The following is an 18,986-nucleotide window of genomic DNA, read 5'->3' on the forward strand; positions in this document are numbered from 1 at the left end:
ACACTTTTCCTTTAAAGGGGTTATCCGAGCCTGGAAATGCCCCCCCCTTCCCTATCTGCTCAGGTCTCTCACACTGATTCTACTTACCTAGCTCCCCGCGCCGCTCCTGGTTCCCGCACGCGGGTGACGCTAGGGAGGCTCGTTCCTGTCACCTGCCATTGGCTTCCCGACACCGGATGTTTTCTTCCGCGCAAGGGGAGAAGCAGCAGCGACCATGCAGGGACCAGGAGCAGCGTGGGGAGCCAGGTAAGTATATTCAGTGTGAGGGGCCCAGGCATTTTCAGGCTCGGATAACCCCTTTAAGGAGAGTGGCGCGGAAGATTTGTGCTTTTTTAATATGCCGACCACTGAAAATGATCCTGCTTGGTTGATTTCACTTAATCCTGCTATGTCGTACTGATGTAGGAAAAAAAAAAAAAAAACTTTGGTAAAGAAAAATTTTGTTTTGCTAGTGCAATATATTTTTTATATTAAGGAGTAGCCCACCACATCTATACGTCGTGATGTAAGCCTTTGAGTTATTGTATAGCATTTATTGAATTTATTTGACGGTTTGTATGTCAGTGAAATTTTCTGACAACTTTTATTCCAATACCCTTTTATTCTCTGCCCCATGTGTCTTCGTGTCTCCTCCCCCATTTGATATGTACAAAAGATGCTACAGATGTTTGGTAATTAGCCTGTTTTGACCTTTTTTAGTGGGGGTTTCCAGACCTCCCTTAACACTAAGTTCACACGGTTGAAGCTAAATGAGGCGAAAATGCTGTGGGCAGTGGGTGCCATGGTAACAAATAATGGGTCCAACTAATGAGTTAATACAACAGAACACAAGAAGGCTAGGTTGTAAGCTCTTCAGGAAAGGGATGGCTTCCCTCTGTTTATTATGTATAGCAAATTTCTGAACATTTATTTCACCATGTTCAACAATTTACATTTTATTCAATACTATATACGATGAAAACAATGCTATATATAATGAATATAGTATATACAACCACAATTCCAAAATAGTTGAGGCTCTGTGTAAAATGGAAATATGAACACAATGGAATGATTTGCAAATCTCATTGACCCATATTTTATTCGTAATAGATCATAGAGCACATATCAGATGCTGAAATTGAGAGACATTTTACCATTTCATGAAAAAAATGTAACTCATTTAGAACTTAATAGCATCAATGCATCTCGAAGAAGTTGGGACAGAACAACAAAATGCTGGAAAAGAAAGTGGTACTAATAAAAAAAACTGCTGGAGGAACAAATTGCAACTAAGTCCCATGACTGGGTATAAAAAAAGAGCATGTTAGAGAATCTCTCAGAAGGAAAGATGGACGGCGGTTCACCAATCTGTGAACAACTGCATCTTAAAATTGTGGAACAATTTCAGAAAAAATTTCCTTAACGTAATTATGAAGACTTTGAATATCCCACTATCTACAGTACATAATATCATCAAAAGATTCCCAGAATCTGGAGAAATCCAATGTGCGCAAGGGACAAGGCCGATGGTCAATATTGGATGCTCGTGATCTATGGGCCCTCATACAGTACAGTAATGCAATCTCTATAGCCAATGTTAGCAGTAGAATGTGTCATACAGAATAGCTCAGTGACGTCATAGGATGTCACCTTTCCAACATTTCAGAAATGTTCTTAATGAGACATTAGACCCCTCCATTAGTGTATTGCCAACCAAACCCACTGAGAACTACAGGTTTGGACGATAGTCTGATGCTCATGGGGAGCTTCCAGCTCTCCCCAGACAGATGAAATCAATAGAGAAAAGGATTGAGAAAACTGAATATTTTTGCCTGATCTGCCACCGCCAGACATGTCTACAAGCTCGCTTGAGTCAACTGTTGATGTGTATGGGGTAGTTGGAAGAGATGCCTGTTGGCCAGATGATTGTACAGCCACCAGCTATTGAATGTGTATGGCAGACTACGGAAACATCTAAAAAGATTAGCAGCTCAGTAGCAGCCATAGTCCAACCAAACTGACAGAACTGCTGAGTACTGAAGTATTTTGAATGTTGATTCCCAAGTCCAAAAATATCTCTACAAGTAAAATTAGCATGAGAACATTTCCTCTAAAGCTTTATAGGTTGGAATTCTGTGGCTGACATCACCATGGACAATCCTGACCTGGACATTCACAATTGAAAGCTGTTGGCCGACAGCTGTTCCTTCTGACTAAATATGTACAGTTTGTGTTGTGATTGGGGAAAAGGGAGTAAGCTGCTGCTAGTATTGGGCATGCTGAAATCCAACAGCTTGATCCTTCTTTCTCCATTTGCCCTCAGTTTAAAGTCTGGCCCCCCATGTACTCTTAGATGGTCGGCGATTCTCTCAAAACAGTAGGGTTTGGCTAACGTAAATCAAATGCAGTGGCGTACATAGAGAAGTAAGGGCCGCATAGCAAGGATCAACCCCCCCCCCCCCCCTCCCTTCACAGGACAGAAGGGTTTTTTCCACTGCCTCATTTGCTAAAAGTTTTTTTCTTTAGAGGGTAGAGTCCTGACCAAGTTTTCACCTCCAGTAGAAGAGGAGATAATCCCAACTAAGACTGGGCCTCCTCTTGCCCTGGGCCCCATAGCAGTCGCTTGGTCTGCCGCTATGGTAGTTACGCCCCTGGTCAGACGTGTATGACCACTTTTAGTTCCACTGATAGGAAACCATAATGCAGTAGCCTACAATACTATTCTAGAGAAATGTACGCTTCCAGCTTTGTGTCAACAGTTTGAGGAAGGCCGTTTCCTGTTTCAAGAAGACATTGTTCCTCTACACAAAGTGAAGTGAAAAAAATAAATAGTCTGATATGATGGAATCTGACCGTCCTTTCTCAGAACCTGGATTTCAACCTTGTTGAACACTTTTTTGGATGAATTTGAACACTGGCTGTTCCAATGATAAAAATAGGAAGGTTTTCTCAAAGATATTACAAATATCTACACCTTTGATGGGATCGGCAGGTATTCTGATGTTTATGTGGCTTTCCAACTCTTCGTAAATCGGATATTAGGCAAAGAACACCCAGACATATGTCCAGCCTTTGTTCTCACTGGAGATAAGCAGCTGCCAACGGAGTCTGATGACTTCATATTCTCTTCTTCCCATTGACACCAATACATATTCCCATTGACACTCCCCATATTCGTGTATGATCGGTTCAGCCAACTGTACATCAGCCATCAATGGCGAAAGGGGAATAGGCTTCTGCCAGACACCACCTGGCGGTAACTTGTTTCCCTTTGAGAACAAAGAACCAGACATGCTCCAACTCAACTTCCACAATCAGTTTTTCCCGTAATATATGCCCTATGGATGTTGGCCGAACATTTCATACACTTTATATAGTCAGCTGGTCCTTCCGAAATCCATAGGTTCTGCCAACCTAAGCCAAGTAGAGTGTGTATTTTTACACTGCAGTATGCCTGTATTATTTGTCACGTACATATTTGTGTGTAGGGATATGCTCTATAATCTAGGACATTACAACAGGCAATGTAATCAAATGTGATAGAAATGTATATTAACTGTTGGGGACTGCCTGCTTACGTGCAGAGTCATTGCCCCCTCTAATTGTACAGACACACTTATGTCGGCTGATAGTTACCCTGAGCCTTTGGGGTGGATTTTTGTCCATGGTACTGGTCTGTACTGCATCTTGTATGTCATTTTATGAATTTATTGTATGTCTTTCCTATATTAAACAATAAAGTATGTATTTAGATTTGGTGTGTGGCTTTCTAATTTTGGTGAGGTGTACAGTGTTGCCACACAGTATTATTTGTGTTATTTCTGGGTTATCTAGTATAAAATGCTTAAAACAACAAGTTAAAAGGTCGTATTCATAGAAAAAGTTTTTTAGAACATTTGGCTGTTTTTCTTTTTCATTTCAGCAGTACTATGCAATTGAAAATTAAATTCAAAATCTTGCCCTTCTGTAGCTGTATTATGGCAACAAAAAAGCAGCTAAGTAAAGAAAAACGAGTGGCCATCATTACTTTAAGAAATGAAGGTCAGTCAGTCAGCCAAAAAATTGGGAAAACTTTGAAAGTAAGGGCTATTTGACCATGAAGGAGAGTGATGGGGTGCTGCGCCAGATGACCTGGCCTCCACAGTCACCGGACCTGAACCCAGTCGAGATGGTTTGGGGTGAGCTGGACCGCAGAGTGAAGGCAAAAGGGCCAACAAGTGCTAAGCATCTCTGGGAACTCCTTCAAGACTGTTGGAAGACCATTTCAGGGGACTACCTCTTGAAGCTCATTGAGAGAATGCCAAGAGAGTGCAAAGCAGTAATCAAAGCAAAAGGTGGCTACTTTGAAGAACCTAGAATATGACATATTTTCAGTTGTTTCACACTTGTTTGTTATGTATATAATTCCACATGTGTTAATTCATAGTTTTGATGCCTTCATAGTCATGAAAATAAAGAAAACTCTTTGAATGAGAAGGTGTGTCCAAACTTTTGGTCTGTACTGTGTGTGTATATATATATATATATATATATATATATATATATGTAATCCTTCATCAGTTTACTGCTGCTGTGAGGGGAAGATGTTTTCAGAAGGGTAATCCTCATGATAATAGGTACAGAATTGACATAACAGCCTAGATAAAGATGTGTGCAGAAGAGCAGTGCATTGACTAGCGTAATGTGTGGTGCTGTAACTGGATCACTACAGGTGGGAGCAGCCCTCTGGCCTCAGTGATGGCCTGACAGAGAGAGTTAAGGCAATGTATATTTTAAAATTATTTTGGATTATGTTATTTTTGATTTTCCATGTCACTTTTTATGTTTAAACTAAAATCCTGCAGTTTTTGCCACTTCTTGGTTTGTACAGATTACTTTACTGCAGTTATCTGCTTATCTGTTATTCTAATCATGACTGTAATGATATCACCTCTGTGTACAGATAAGACAGGATCCACAATTCACAATGGGTGATTGCCAGAGCTTATCTGTTCTTTCCTAATGACCTCTGCACATGTCACAGAACATGCCTAGAAAACTCTCCCTTAGAAGTCAATGAGGTCCCCTCCTGTCCATTGTGTCTATGGACCATGGGGCTGCTATAAAGCAATTTTTTTTAATGCTTTGTAAATGCTGTTAAGAACAGCTCTGGCAAGATGTCCGCTGACCTATAATGATGTTCAGGAAATAAAAATCTACAATTAGAAAATAAAAACAGATTAGAAAAAAGGGCAATGTGTTACTATCTGGTTTTAACTGGCAGATAAAAATTTTGGCGACACATTTCCTTCAGTGAGGCTGACTGCTGTGCTAAAAGTCCAATTAAAGAGGATGATACAGAGCCAGAAGAGAAAGTTGAATATATGGAGTGACTGCAAAATTTGTTGTCAAAACAGCAAAAAAAAAATCTAAGCTCCTCCAAATTGGGATCTCACAAGCCAAGAGGAAGGTCCAGCATAGATCTGGGGATGGAATCTGAAATCTGGACATTTTGAGTTTTAGGATTTATTGATTTCGTATAATGCTTTATTTACCATGTGGTTCTCCTAGCAATAGCAGTTGCTAATAAGAGGACGAGGAAGCCAAGAGGAGCTCACAGTCCTAACTCGACAGCCCCTGGCCGGGTTTACATATGAAGTTTTTTATTACAGCTTATGAGGCACCGCCAGGAGTGGATGGTATAGGAATAAAAACTGTAAAGTAAGGACTGATCCTTCTCTCCAATCTTGCTTTTGTTTAAAAAAAAATATATAAATGCACAAAACGGCATCAAATGCAGAAAGTGTGAATGTAGCTTAAGGCCACTTTCACTTGGCCTTAATATGGGTGCATAATGTGTATTAGGTGCACACAACAGGACCACCTGTGGTTCTGCTGAACCGAACTTAGACCTCTTTGACTCCCACACATGGACATGTTTTGGCTCCACTTCGTATGGTGCCCTATTAGAGCACAGGATCAATTTGCATTGTGCATATAGAGGTTTTCTCACTTAGAAGCTCTTCTAGGATAGAAAACCTCCATATCTACTACATCTGACGGATCCGCAAGGCACTGAGTGTGTTGCCATATAGCCTCCTGCACATGACCATGTAGATGAAGCCTAAGACAGGTTTTTTGGGGTGTAACCATTAGTCACATTTGGGAGCATCATGCATGTATCTAAAAAGAAAAAATGCACATATAGGGGTACAGTGATTAAAGGGATTGTCCTACATCTTGTCACAGCACTGCGGCCTCTTCAGCTGATCGGTGGGGGTGCTGGGAGTTGGACCCCCACCGATCAGATATTGATTACCTATTCTGAGGATGGGCCATCAAATATCAAAATTTCAGAGGACCCCCTTAAAGAAGAGCACGCCTCCTAATAATTGTGGCGAATCTGTGCAAGTCTGTACGCCAGAACTGAAATATATGCCAGCAAGGGAGTGTAGATTTTAGCTATGCTCAGCCCCTGCACTGCAAGCGAAGAGCAAAACCACCAAAAAGTAGCAACATTTTGTGCATGAGGAGTGCTCCAAACATTACTGCTTTGTGACACCAGTCTTCTGGGATACAGGGGTTGATAAATGATCCTCATAGAGTGCAAAGTATATCTGCACCAACAACAGCTTCAGGCATGAGGTCCACAAAAAATGCCTGGTCTTCTGTATTAAGCAGAAAAGGGGCACAGAGTCGGATTGGCCCACCAGGATACCAGGGGCCTATAAAGGGGTGACCTGGGCGCACCCGCCGGCGGTTCATTTCTATAGTGAAGCAGGGAGCAGCAGCCCTGCTGGCTGCGCGATGTGTGTGGGAGCACATCCTGCTGCTGGATGTGCCAATCATCAGGGAAGCAGGTAAGTATTTGAGTTTTTTTTTTTTTTTTCATGTAGCTGGAGAGGGCACTAGGGGCCAAAGAGGGGTGCACAAAGGTGGAAATAACTACTATGAGGGGGCACAAAAGTGGCCATAACTAAAATGAGGGGCCACAAGGAGGGCATAACTACTGTGAAGGGGCACCAGGTGGCAAGAGTGCACCACCAATGAAGCCAGGTGAGGTGATCGTCTCAGGTAGTGACAAGAGGGGGGCAGCAGAAGGGCCATGGGCAATGAGTGCTTTCTTTGTGGGAAAGGGGGTTAGGTTAAGAAATTGGCATGGGGGGGGGGGGCGCCGTTTCAGTTTTCGCCTCAAGCAGCAGAAAGGCTAGATGCACCCCAGCCAGGTGGGCATAGCTACTGTGAAGGGGCACAAGGGTGAACATAACTACTGTGAAGGGGCACAAAGGTGGGCATAACTACTTGGAAGGGGCACAAGGGTGAACATAACTACTGTGAAGGGGCCAAAGGGTGGGCATTAAAACTGTGTGGTCACACTAAGAGGAAATGCCCTAGATTACCCTGTTATACATTGGGATAGCGAGGTCTTACAGGCCAGCACAGCGCCCCCTTCTAGATATTTAACATGGACAGTCACCATTGCTTCCTTATGTGATATTCTTTTTTCTCTATCACCACAGAGACCCTGTTCCGGATCCAGCGACACCCTGGATGAGGGAGGACCAGTTGGTTCTTTCATTTATTGCACGGTGTATTGGTACCGCTGTGTGCCCTATGATACATTTTATTAGGTGGGACTGGGTGAGTGTAGTTATGCATTGGGTGGAGTTAGAGGAGCGGCTTAGTGTAAAATAAAATGTGTGTGCCGCTTAACTTTTACCTCTGTATCATAATTTAAGTGGCATGTGTGCAGGGTTGGGGGGGGTTGCGCGATCCTGAATCCTTGCCCAGGGTGCAGCCTAGCTGCACCTCTGCTCATACTAAAAGTCCAGGAGAAAAAAATATATGAAGTCATTCACTTCCCACAAGGGTCTATTTCTCTGATTCAAAAACTGTTAGACATTATTGATGATATATGAGATGGGTCCCGAGAATAATTTCCTAGTGTGATATTGAAGGGACATGATGGTTCTTTCTACTACCTAGTCCTAAGAGACATCCCTTCTGCTGTTCAGCCCTTTAATTCAATGCAAGTATACATTTTTGATACAAAATAACATTTTATTCAGAGCACAGGAGAACATTTGTCTTATATACGTTCCTCCAAATACTACAAAAATGAAGAACCGATCAAATAGTTGTTTGGCCGCCATTGCCAGTCACTTGTCAGAGCTTCCACATAGTGTAATATGAGCATAAAGAAATCCTTAGGAATCCTTAAATTATAGCCTGTATGGTTTATCTGATACCAGTGTGAAAATCTCTAGAGAGAAAGTCCCTGAACACCAGAGGAAGACTCATTAACCCTTGAGGTCAATCTGGAGACAATGTAGGGAGGGCTTCCTCCCCTTGCTGTGTTGGGTCAGGCTGGTGCGGAGAGGGTTAATAAAACAGTGCAGGGTGAGCTGAATAGAGTGGAGGAAACATGAGAACCTGCCTGTACTGAGCCTGTATGGAAGTTGTAGCCTCCTTCATCCTCCCTCCCTCTCTTGCCTCCTCCTCTCCCAGTACAGTTAGAAACACAAGAGCAGAGCCCAGAGCTGGTTAGATGAGCCAGTGATCAAGTCAGGAACTGAATGCAGCAAGCTGCCTCCGGCCACACATCTTTCTAGGGATGTCATTTTTTAGATAACCTTTGTATTTTACACAATATCAACCTCATGAGAGAGCATTGGTGGATGGCAAGGAAAGTCCTTGGAATCTGTAAGAAGGAATACAAAGAAAACTTCAGGAAAAGTTCCTGCCAACTTTTTATTTCCTCCTGAAATTGATCTTCACTCTCAGGACTTAAGTTCTTACTTGGTTCTTCTCCTTCTTTTGAGGATCTAACTTTTTGGATAAGGGATTTTTAAAGGAACTAATAAGAAGATGGGAGTAAAATCCAAGCTCTCGTCGGTTATATTGTATCTGCCTTTCCTCTACTGCTTGGCAGGGGAAGTCTACTCCTTTGGCGACGAGGAGGAAAGGCGATGTGACCCTATCAGGATTTCAATGTGTCAGAACCTTGGGTACAATGTCACCAAAATGCCCAATCTGGTTGGGCACGAATTGCAGTCGGATGCAGAACTTCAGCTCACCACGTTCACCCCTCTTATACAGTATGGGTGCTCCAGCCAGCTACAGGTGGGTAGGTTCATGCAAGGACGTACTGCAGATTGTTCAGAAACTTTTGGGACTCAGGGGCATTGAGGGCCCATCAAAAATATATTCCTCTGAAAGAAAGCTTAGATGCTTCTAGTTATCTCCATTGAATCGTCATCAAACTGAGCATCTTGTAGCTGTCCAGTTGATGGGGGACCATATGTGCCATCATACCTTTATAAGTTCCACAACAACTTAAACAATTGAAAAGTAAAATCTAAAAATTGCTCCTTCCTAGTATTTTGCATATGTTTTAAAAAAAAAAAAAAAGTATTGTTATGGTAGTTGTAGATGCAGCAAGGCTGAGTTTGTGGCACACCTTGCAGAGAGATCAAAAGGCTTCTGTAGTAGGTCAACCTACTACAATATCTCACCGTGGTAAAAGGAAACTGTTAAATTACACCTTCAGCTCGGCTTCATCTATACATGATTTCTGATTGTGTCTACTTTCATAGAAAACTACTTTGAAGTTTTTTTAAATTTATTATCCCATGAGTCATTTAGCAAAAATACTGTGTATTACTGAGGAAGACAAAATGTCACTTGTTAATAATTAACTTCAAGTCTTGAAGTTTACCTAGTCTAACCGCTTGTAAACGTCAGATGCATTTTTTTCAAAAAGTTGGAAAGTTTAATGGAAAAAAGAAATATGAACAGACAGAAATCACTTCTGCTGAAAGTTAAGATGCAGATGGTCCTATTGTGGTGAGATCATGGTTCCCTCAAGGGCAATGCTGGTTTTTAAATGCCTCTACCGCCTGAGAGGGAAGTAAAATGCATTTACATACCTTAATAATGTCAACACAGAGCAGCCCGGGCTATAGTGTCCCTATCACCTTTCAATGAATGCACGGATTTCTTTGTGAGATGGTGTTTACAGTAAATATACCTTTGCAATGGGAGATTCAATTTGCAAAAAAAAGTGGCAGAGTATTTCGGTTTCAGGTAAATTTCCATGTCTATTACTAAAAAGTTATGTAATGGCCCGTCTTGTGAGCCCTCATTAGAATGGCAAAGAAAGAAGCTGTGTATGCTAATGTCATTGTTAGCACCATCATCATCACCCTCATCATCGTTAGTAATTGCTAAATCTGGTTCCACAAGGTGTACACAGCAACATAAAAACAGACATGCAACAAAGAAATCCCAAAAGGGTCAAAACAATTGCCTATGAGGGTTTGTAGTTAATGGCAATTCCCTGAAACGTACCTACTTAAGGGACCAAGGTGGTGAGCAGATGTGGTATAATCGATATTCCCCACATTGCCCTCCCTAATGTCATCAACAGGATTATAATAGTGCCCATAGGGGCCTCCATGTAATCAAAACAGCCCCTCATCTCTCTCCACTTCATGGCCACTTTCACATGGTCATTATTTGGTCAGTATTTCCCATCAGTATTGGTAAGGCTCTGGTTTTGGCTTACCAATACTGATGCAAAACACTGATCAAATACTGACTGTGTGAAAGCAGCCAGGAGTAACAGGGAATTTGATATCGCCACACCTGCTCCTCCATATTGCCAAGTGAACATCCCAAAAAGGCATTTCCCTCCTAAAATAAAAAAATGCAAAAAATATTAATCCACGTGATGTATAAATATAATTTAGAAGATGAAATGTCATACGTGGCTATTTTTTTGGCACTTAGATGACAACTAATGCTGGCATCAATTGGAGAGCCCATAGGGACGGCCAACCATTCAGATCTTCTTAAGTTTTTGCTTGCTTAACAAGGTATCAAGAGTAGATCTAGAGACCTACTGTAACTTGAAATTCTTGGGCCCCAATGACAAATTAGTAACAGTGCTCCCCATCTACCATGTGCTGTTCATAATACTGGTGTCTTATTATGTCACGTAGGGGCCCCTGCAGACTTTAGAGCCCCAGTGGGTCTGCTGTCTCTGCTCCCACTATAGTTACATGTCTGTGTAGATCCTAAACAGAAGTATAAAAAAAATTCTCCAGTCTCTTTTAGAATCAAAATCCGGAGAAAAACACCCTCAAAAGCTGTACCCAAAACTGCACTGTGTGAACACGGCCTAAGAATGTAGGTATATGTGCCCTCCAGGGCCTGCAGAAAGATGGGTCAGTGTAATGGAAGTGGTTACTAGTCAGGGCCTGTAGTGGGCTCAATAAAACATTAGGGCCAAGTTTCGTGCTGTTTCTAGAATAGTTTGTGAGACTTCTTTTTTGCCAAATCCTAAAGTGAAGAAAATATAAATGAAAGATACTCATTTTATTAATACTGTGCCATAGGGATTCCACCTTCACACAAGAAGAAATGTGTTTTTTTTTTTTTTTGTTTTTTTTAGGGAAAAATCCATCAAAATAGGAAAAATAATGAGACAATTTAGAAGTGTTAGTTATATGTCGGAAGATAAACATTGAGGTTATATAGTTAGAAGAGTTTTTAAGGTCTCAGCCTTTATAAAGTTTCAAAATGCAAGGTTTTGACTATTCTGCCTAGGACTCTGTGAGGGTTGTGAAGTACTCTTTATATTTTCTTTTTTGGCTGCCATAGCCAGTGTCTTTCGCGGTTTTTGAGAAGCTTGTTGGCACAGACTTGGTGGAATGCTCCCCGCGAGCAGATCTTCTCTTTGACACTTTGCACACACATTGTTGATATAAGGATTTTAGGTCTTTGTGAGAGTGACATGCTGCATGGCAGGAATGTGAGGGCTGATCCATTTACTTGTCATTTTTTTTCTTTTTGTGGGATTCTGATTAGAAGCCCTGCTAATTTGAGCTTGTTAAAGAAAACCCGGGCAGATTGAATTCCCCATTAGCGAGATCTCTGCGATAATTACTTAAAGAAAAGGGAAAGAAAGTGAGTATTGAGACATGAAGGGAAGAGGGACATTAAAAAGAGACACAGCTGAAAAGCTCCCAGGTGGGAATGTCTTAAAGTGGTTCTAGTCACAAATAGACTTGCCGTCAACCAGGCGAATGATCCTATATTTTTATTTTTGGTAAAGTTTTTTTTTTTTTTTTTAAAGACGACTACACAGATATATTTCCATATTCAAACATTTTTGCAATTTTCTCCTCAATGGGCAAGCAACCAAAAACAGTTTTGAGCAAATGTTTTGACCCTTGAAAATACGGGGTCCTCCTGGTTGTTGGCATTAACAAATGCATCTATGTCATCTTTGGAGTACATCCACATCTGTAAAAACAGCCATGTAGATGCCCTTTAAGCCCTGTACTACTGCATAATTTGCAGATTGTGTTTCTCCCGTGACATCAAGTCCAACCATGGCCATGTTAACATTAGACAACCCGAGTTAACATGGAGTTACTTATGGTTAGAACATTGTAGTTTGACCACTCCTGAATGTTCTTACCACGCTGAACTGACCAATAGGCCTTGTTTCCAAAAATTAACCAAAAGTGGGACATATACTAGGGGGAAACAGTTTTCAGCTAAATTTTTTTACAGGGTAGGTGAGAATATAAGTAATGAGGTTGGTGGCTAGTTTCTATCCACGTGGCACACAACTTTATTGACATATAGGAGTTGCCCAGTTTTAGATGCCAGATTGAAGCTCACATCCTACATCAGTTTGTAGCCCTAAGCTGGCCAACACATTATTCTCTATTTACATCTCCGTTGCAAATTCTGGTAGTTTGTTCCGGCCAAAGAACACACTACTGGAGTTCACCAGGGCTGGTAAGCTTTGTAAAGTTAATTTTAACTGACCAATCTTTTTGTTCTCAGGGATATAACCCCATACTAGAGGTGTCTAGTCGCAGCTTTCACCCCTCTGCCCATTAAGGACACATACATGCTCATCTCTCCCAATTATGCATGTGTGTAGATGGGTGAGGGGGAGAGCTGTTGGCCAAAAAATCGAATGTGTATGGGAAGACTGCTGTAATATTTGCTTAAAGAAAGGAAAATAAAGTCAGTATTGAGACTTTGAAGGGACAGAGACAGTTGAAAAGGTTCCAGATGGAGACTGCTTACTAATCCCAGGTGGGAAGCTTGCTGATAAGAACATGATAATTCACAGCACTTAATCAAACAAAAGCAAACAGTTTATGATACTGGGGATTACCCAGAACACAGGCCTATGGGATGGCTGAAGAGGAAAATGCTTTAAGTTGAAAGGTCGAGCAGGAATATAAAATAAATCATTGTTACTGAGAAGCTCTTAGTCGTGTTTACCTCCAACTTGATTAGTAAAGTATTTCGTTTACATTAGTCCTTGTATTACATTTCTAAACCTACCGGGCGGTTTTCTTTTCCCCTTCCTTCAATTGGAGTGTGCTCCTTAAAGGATAAGAAAGGGGTATTTGAGTTTGCCAAACAAAATGTCACCGTCCTAAAGACAGTATAAAAAATGGTGCCAGATGGTGGGACTGTTTAAAAGTTTAAGAACGTTTTTTTTTAGACTTCAGAACTTTTGGAGAACAATTCTTAATTTATTTTTCCTGAACAAAACTTTTACCATTCACAGTCTACGTTATTACATATGATGTTCTGTTTGTTTTTGATTTGCCGAACTATAAAGAATACTAGAAAAAAATGTAATAAAAAATAAAATTATATTCATTGAATATCTATGTTTTAATTCCTAATTAGTTTTTTTTCTTCTGCTTTCAGTTCTTCCTCTGTTCTGTGTATGTTCCCATGTGCACGGAGAAGATTAACATCCCCATTGGTCCTTGTGGTGGCATGTGCCTTTCGGTCAAGAAAAGGTGCGAGCCTGTCCTTAAGGAATTTGGATTTACTTGGCCTGAAGGTTTAAACTGCAGCAAATTTCCTCCTCAGAATGACCACAATCATATGTGCATGGAGGGTCCTGGAGATGAAGAGGTCCCACTGCACAGCAAGACCTCTGTGCAGCCTGGAGAAGACTGCACCATATTTGGTCCAAATGCAGAGCAGTATACTTGGGTGAAAAGAAGCACGTCTTGTGTTTTGAAGTGCGGCTATGATGCTGGGCTCTACAGTCGTCTGTCTAAGGAATTCACCGATATTTGGATGACCGTATGGGCCAGCTTGTGCTTCATATCTACTGCCTTCACTGTCCTTACATTTTTGATTGACTCTTCCAGGTTCTCCTACCCTGAGAGGCCCATCATCTTCCTGAGCATGTGTTATAATATTTATAGCATTGCTTACATTGTGAGGTTAACAGTGGGCCGAGAAAGAATATCCTGTGATTTTGAAGAGGCGACAGAACCTGTCCTTATTCAGGAAGGGCTGAAGAACACAGGATGTGCTATTATTTTCTTGCTGATGTACTTTTTTGGGATGGCTAGCTCCATCTGGTGGGTTATTCTGACATTGACCTGGTTTCTCGCTGCTGGTCTCAAATGGGGGCATGAAGCAATCGAAATGCACAGTTCCTATTTCCATATTGCTGCTTGGGCCATTCCGGCTGTGAAAACCATTGTTATATTGATCATGAGACTTGTAGACGCCGATGAGTTGACCGGGCTATGCTATGTTGGCAATCAAAACATTGATGCCCTCACCGGATTTGTGGTTGCTCCACTTTTTACCTACTTGGTGATTGGGACTTTGTTCATAGCTGCTGGCCTTGTGGCCTTGTTTAAAATTAGGTCAAATCTTCAAAAAGACGGGACAAAAACTGATAAATTGGAAAGACTGATGGTAAAAATTGGCGTCTTCTCGGTTTTGTATACAGTGCCAGCCACATGTGTCATCGCCTGCTATTTTTATGAAATCTCCAACTGGCCGGTTTTCCGTTACACTGCTGATGATTCCAACATGGCAGTGGAGATGCTCAAGATATTTATGTCTCTCTTGGTGGGTATTACATCTGGAATGTGGATCTGGTCGGCCAAGACACTGCATACGTGGCAAAAGTGTTCTAACAGATTAGTAAATTCAGGAAAGGTAAAAAGGAAGAAAAGAGCGGACGCTTGGGTTAAGCCAGGAAAAGGGAACGAGACTGTTGTATAGCTCGAGGTTCAGCACAATTCACAAAGTGAACACCGTCCTACATTGAGTTCTTGGAGACATAGGGCTTACATCTTTCGGGATAACTCTTCTATGGGATGTTCATTTTGGTTCCTAATGGCTCCCCAAAGTTGGCAAAGCCTGGATGCCTTCTGTCCATGGTTTCAGCACTAAAGGTTGTCCAAGTGGTAAAAATGAATGACCTCAGGAAACAGAGAGCTAGACTTGGCCTTGTTCGCTAGCTCCAAAGGATTTGTCACCGATGGGCCATTTTAGGGCTTTTTTATAGTTAAAAAAATAACTATTTTTCATAGGTTACATTGTGGTAAAGTCTTATATCTTGTACACGACTGGAAGGTTGCTTCCAAGACAATGGATTAACGAATGTGACTACCAAGCAAGCGAACATGCAAGGCACATTTTATCCTATTGCTTCACCAGTGTTTTGCCCTACTACGAAACCACTGCCCAAGGTGTATTTTAAAATTTCTGACAGAAAGAGTGAAGCCTCTGAACACTGGAAACTGTTTTAGACTTTTTGGTGCCTTACTAACTGAAATATTTTCATTTATGTGTGTTACTGCCTAATATAGCCAATCACCGAATGCAGGAAGATCTAATCTCCTGATCATTGTCTGTAGTTATGGGCAAGGACAAACAAAACTTTGTAGACCAATTAGACCACTTCAGAAGCCAACTGACCTTTCGTTTGGCAGACATCTCAAAAACATCAACTGAAAAAAAAAAATATCCAAAATGTTAGGCACTAACTTTAAACTTCTGGGCACATTGGCTATGGATTTGTCCAGCCCGTTTTCAAGAAAGTATAGCTCGTCGTAGTCTTGTTTTTTCCCTACTTCTAGACATGATGGGTCTAGACTCTAGAAGATCAAGGTCTGTGGACTCTTTGTGTTCATAATGCACTAAAAGTGAAAATATATAGAAACAGAATAGGCTCATATGGATTGAAAAGGAAAGAGAAACAATGCACTATTTGCTCTCTGTATATAGGATTAGTATATGTGTGGTGCCTTTGTGAATTATAAGATAAAATATTGAAAAAAGTAAAGTATTAGCATATGGAACATCACAACTCCTATATAGATAGTGATGTGATTGGCTGCTAGCCATTATATCAGGTGAGGTCACCAGCAGCTAGTGATGTCATCGGGGCCTAAGGCACATTTATAGTTTCATGTAGAGTATGCCTTGTTGATGTCACTAGTTCCTATTGATTTCATAAGCTGCATTTTTGCCAGTTGTCACCCCATTTTTGATACCTGAGCCTTAAGGCCTAAACATTTCAGAACTTAAAAAAAAAATGTTTTTTCCTATGCTTCATTTTAATTATATTGATTCATATTGAATATTGGATTTTTGTTTTAATAATGACATGCAATGTGTTGTTTTTTACAGTAGGGGGTCACTTTTGTGAATGAAAGGGGCATGCCGCTACTCTATAGGGTGCTGCATTCTACAGTAGGTGTCAGTGATGGGTCAGTCGGCAAGTTGATCCCCTCCACTGACAATAGTGACACCTACTGTAGAAGGCAGCACACTACATCATATTGGCTTTCAGTGTTTTGCCCCCTGTCCATTGACAATATGTACAAGCCTCTACTGTAGGTATCCATGTTATCAAAAAGGAGCAGACTATATTGCAGTGTACTAACCTCTACAGTGGAGGAGACATGCAACTATGGTATATTACAGTACATCGCCCCTATGTTGCAGTATGCTGGCCCCTACAGTACGGGTCACTATTGTCAATGGAGGGAACAAGCCACTATATTGCAGGGCACTGACTTCTATAGTAGCTGTCACTATTGGCGTACAGTATATTCTCCTCCATTGACAACAGTGACACCTCGTGTAGAGGCCAGCAATGTGCAACATATTGGCTTGCCGACCCATGTTGCAGTGTGCTGGTCTCTGTTGTCAATGAATGTTAGGCCAATATGCTGCAGTTTCTTGGCCTCTACAGTAGGTGTCACTGTTTGCTTGAACTATAATCCCCTCCACTGACAACAGTAACCCCTAGTGTAGAGGGCAACATATTGGCTTGCCGACCCATGTTGCAGTGATCTAGACTCTGCAGTATTTTTCTCTGTTGTCAATGGTTCTTATGCCAATATGCAGCAGTTTCTTTGCCCCTACAGTAGGTGTCGCTATTGTCAATGGAGGGTACAAGCCACTGTATTGCAGAGCACTGACTTCTACAGTAGGTGTCACTGTTAGAGTGCAGCATATTCTCCTCCTCCATTGACAACAGTGACACCTAGTGTAGAGGCCAGCATAGTGCAACATATTGGCTTGCCGACCCATGTTGCAGTGTGCTTGTCTCTGTTGTCAATGGATGTTATGCCAGTATGCTGCAGTTTCTTGGCCTCTACAGTAGGTGTCACTGTTGCCAATAGAAATTTTTGTATCTCATTCCCATAGGTAATATAAGACGTTTCTTTTCCCATTTTTTTCCAATTCTTTAAAGTCACGGCTTGGTCACCTTATGTATCATGCTGTCCTATGTTAGCTGTCTTCTTTTATGCCCTTTAAGGAAAAGAACAGGGATTAGAAGGTCATTGACCGTTTTATAAGATCTTAGATAACATAAACCATAATTATATGGTTAAAAGAGTCGACTTTGGACTTTTTTCCATAAATTATTAACCAAGCTCCAAACTACGTAAAACCTGTCTGTATCCGGTATGTAGGAGGCTGCCGCTGGAGTCTTAGCAAGCAGCTAGGCCATACTGGTTAACCCTACTAGCTATGACAACTAGGTAAGGGCATGCTGAGAGTTGTAGTTGTTCAGTTGGAGAGCCACCGGTTGGAGATCTACAGGGGTCCCGAATAGAGGGGAGTCTTACTCCAGTGATTGTGTACAACTTTTTTGGCTAATCGCATGACAGTTAACCAACCCAATTGTCTGATTGGCTAAAAACCTTCACTTGACAGTTTTATCCAGATGTAGGCGCTGGTGGCCATGCTTGATCCCCTGAGGTCACCTTCCTGTTTCAGGATGTTGGAGTGAGGGTCAATCTGATTGGTCGCTATAACCCACTCTTCTAATTTTTTATACCTGATTCCGACTCATTTTCTATATAGGAGTTGTATTTTCTATGTGGGAATTTATCAGTGTGAAATGGAAAAGCCAACGTCCTTGTGCCTTAAAAGTCTATTTTGTGGAAGAAATATAGAATAAATGCTTTGACAAGGGTGTATGAGGCTAGAAAAAAAGTCAGCTTTTTTCCCAAGAAACAGCACCACTCTTGTCCACAGGCTGCGTCAGGTATTGCAGCTTAGACTCGATCACTTGAAAAGGGCTTAGGGGCAATACCAGACACAGCCCAAAGTGAGGGACCGGGGTAAATGTGGAAATGGCTGATCTTTTTTTTCTAATCTCATATTAAATGAAATGCCCATTCTATACCTGCTGACGAAACATGATGTGATACGTCGACAAAACTTCCAGGTACAAGTAATATACTCATGTTAGACATGAATTTGTGAACTTCTGTGGAAATAGACACTGCTTTTATGGGTGTTGCATTTTGTATACGTCTTTAATGGATATGTCTTGTAAATGTATAATTTATCACTGTACAAATCTTTTATATTTAATTTTTTATCAAAAAATAAAACACATTTTCAGCTGAGCTTTGGAATATTCCTTTATAATATAGATGTTTTATGGCTGTCCTACAGGAAAGAGTCAGACTTCAGACTATAACTATTAAAATACTGTCTCCTATACAGTATACAAGAATATAACTACTATAATACTGCCTCCTATGTACAAGAATATAACTACTATAATACTGCCTCCTATGTACAAGAATATAACTACTATAATACTGCCTCCTATGTACAAGAATATAACTACTATAATACTGCTCCTATGTACAAGAATATAACTACTATAATACTGCTCCTATGTACAAGAATATAAC

General features: G+C 41.1%; 1 protein-coding gene across 2 annotated transcripts; it reads left to right on the plus strand.

Annotated features, from left to right (window-relative positions):
- Positions 1 to 8,268: 8,268 nt before the first annotated feature.
- Positions 8,269 to 18,682, plus strand: FZD4 (frizzled class receptor 4). 2 transcript variants are annotated; one of them, XR_005777782.1, is made up of 3 exons: positions 8,269 to 9,084; positions 13,711 to 16,923; positions 17,085 to 18,682. XR_005777782.1 is itself a non-coding variant. In XM_040426366.1 (2 exons), exons 1-2 carry the CDS (start codon positions 8,830 to 8,832, stop codon positions 15,037 to 15,039), a joined length of 1,584 nt encoding a protein of 527 aa, XP_040282300.1. In that variant the 5' UTR covers positions 8,269 to 8,829; the 3' UTR covers positions 15,040 to 17,015. The 2 variants fall into 2 exon arrangements, 1 of the variants encoding a protein (XP_040282300.1); XM_040426366.1 differs by lacking the exon at positions 17,085 to 18,682 and having other exon boundaries at positions 13,711 to 17,015.
- Positions 18,683 to 18,986: the final 304 nt, after the last annotated feature.

This window comes from Bufo bufo, chromosome 3 (assembly GCF_905171765.1).
Source record: "Bufo bufo chromosome 3, aBufBuf1.1, whole genome shotgun sequence".
NCBI lineage: Eukaryota > Metazoa > Chordata > Amphibia > Anura > Bufonidae > Bufo > Bufo bufo.

What these genes read in the sequence shown, in the direction of transcription:
- FZD4 (XM_040426366.1), top strand. Translation starts at nt 8,830, where the DNA reads ATGGGAGTAAAATCCAAGCTCTCGTCGGTTATATTGTATCTGCCTTTC. An exon ending in GGTGCTCCAGCCAGCTACAG is followed by an intron (nt 9,085 to 13,710) that starts GTGGGTAGGTTC and finishes TTCTGCTTTCAG; the next exon opens with TTCTTCCTCTGTTCTGTGTA.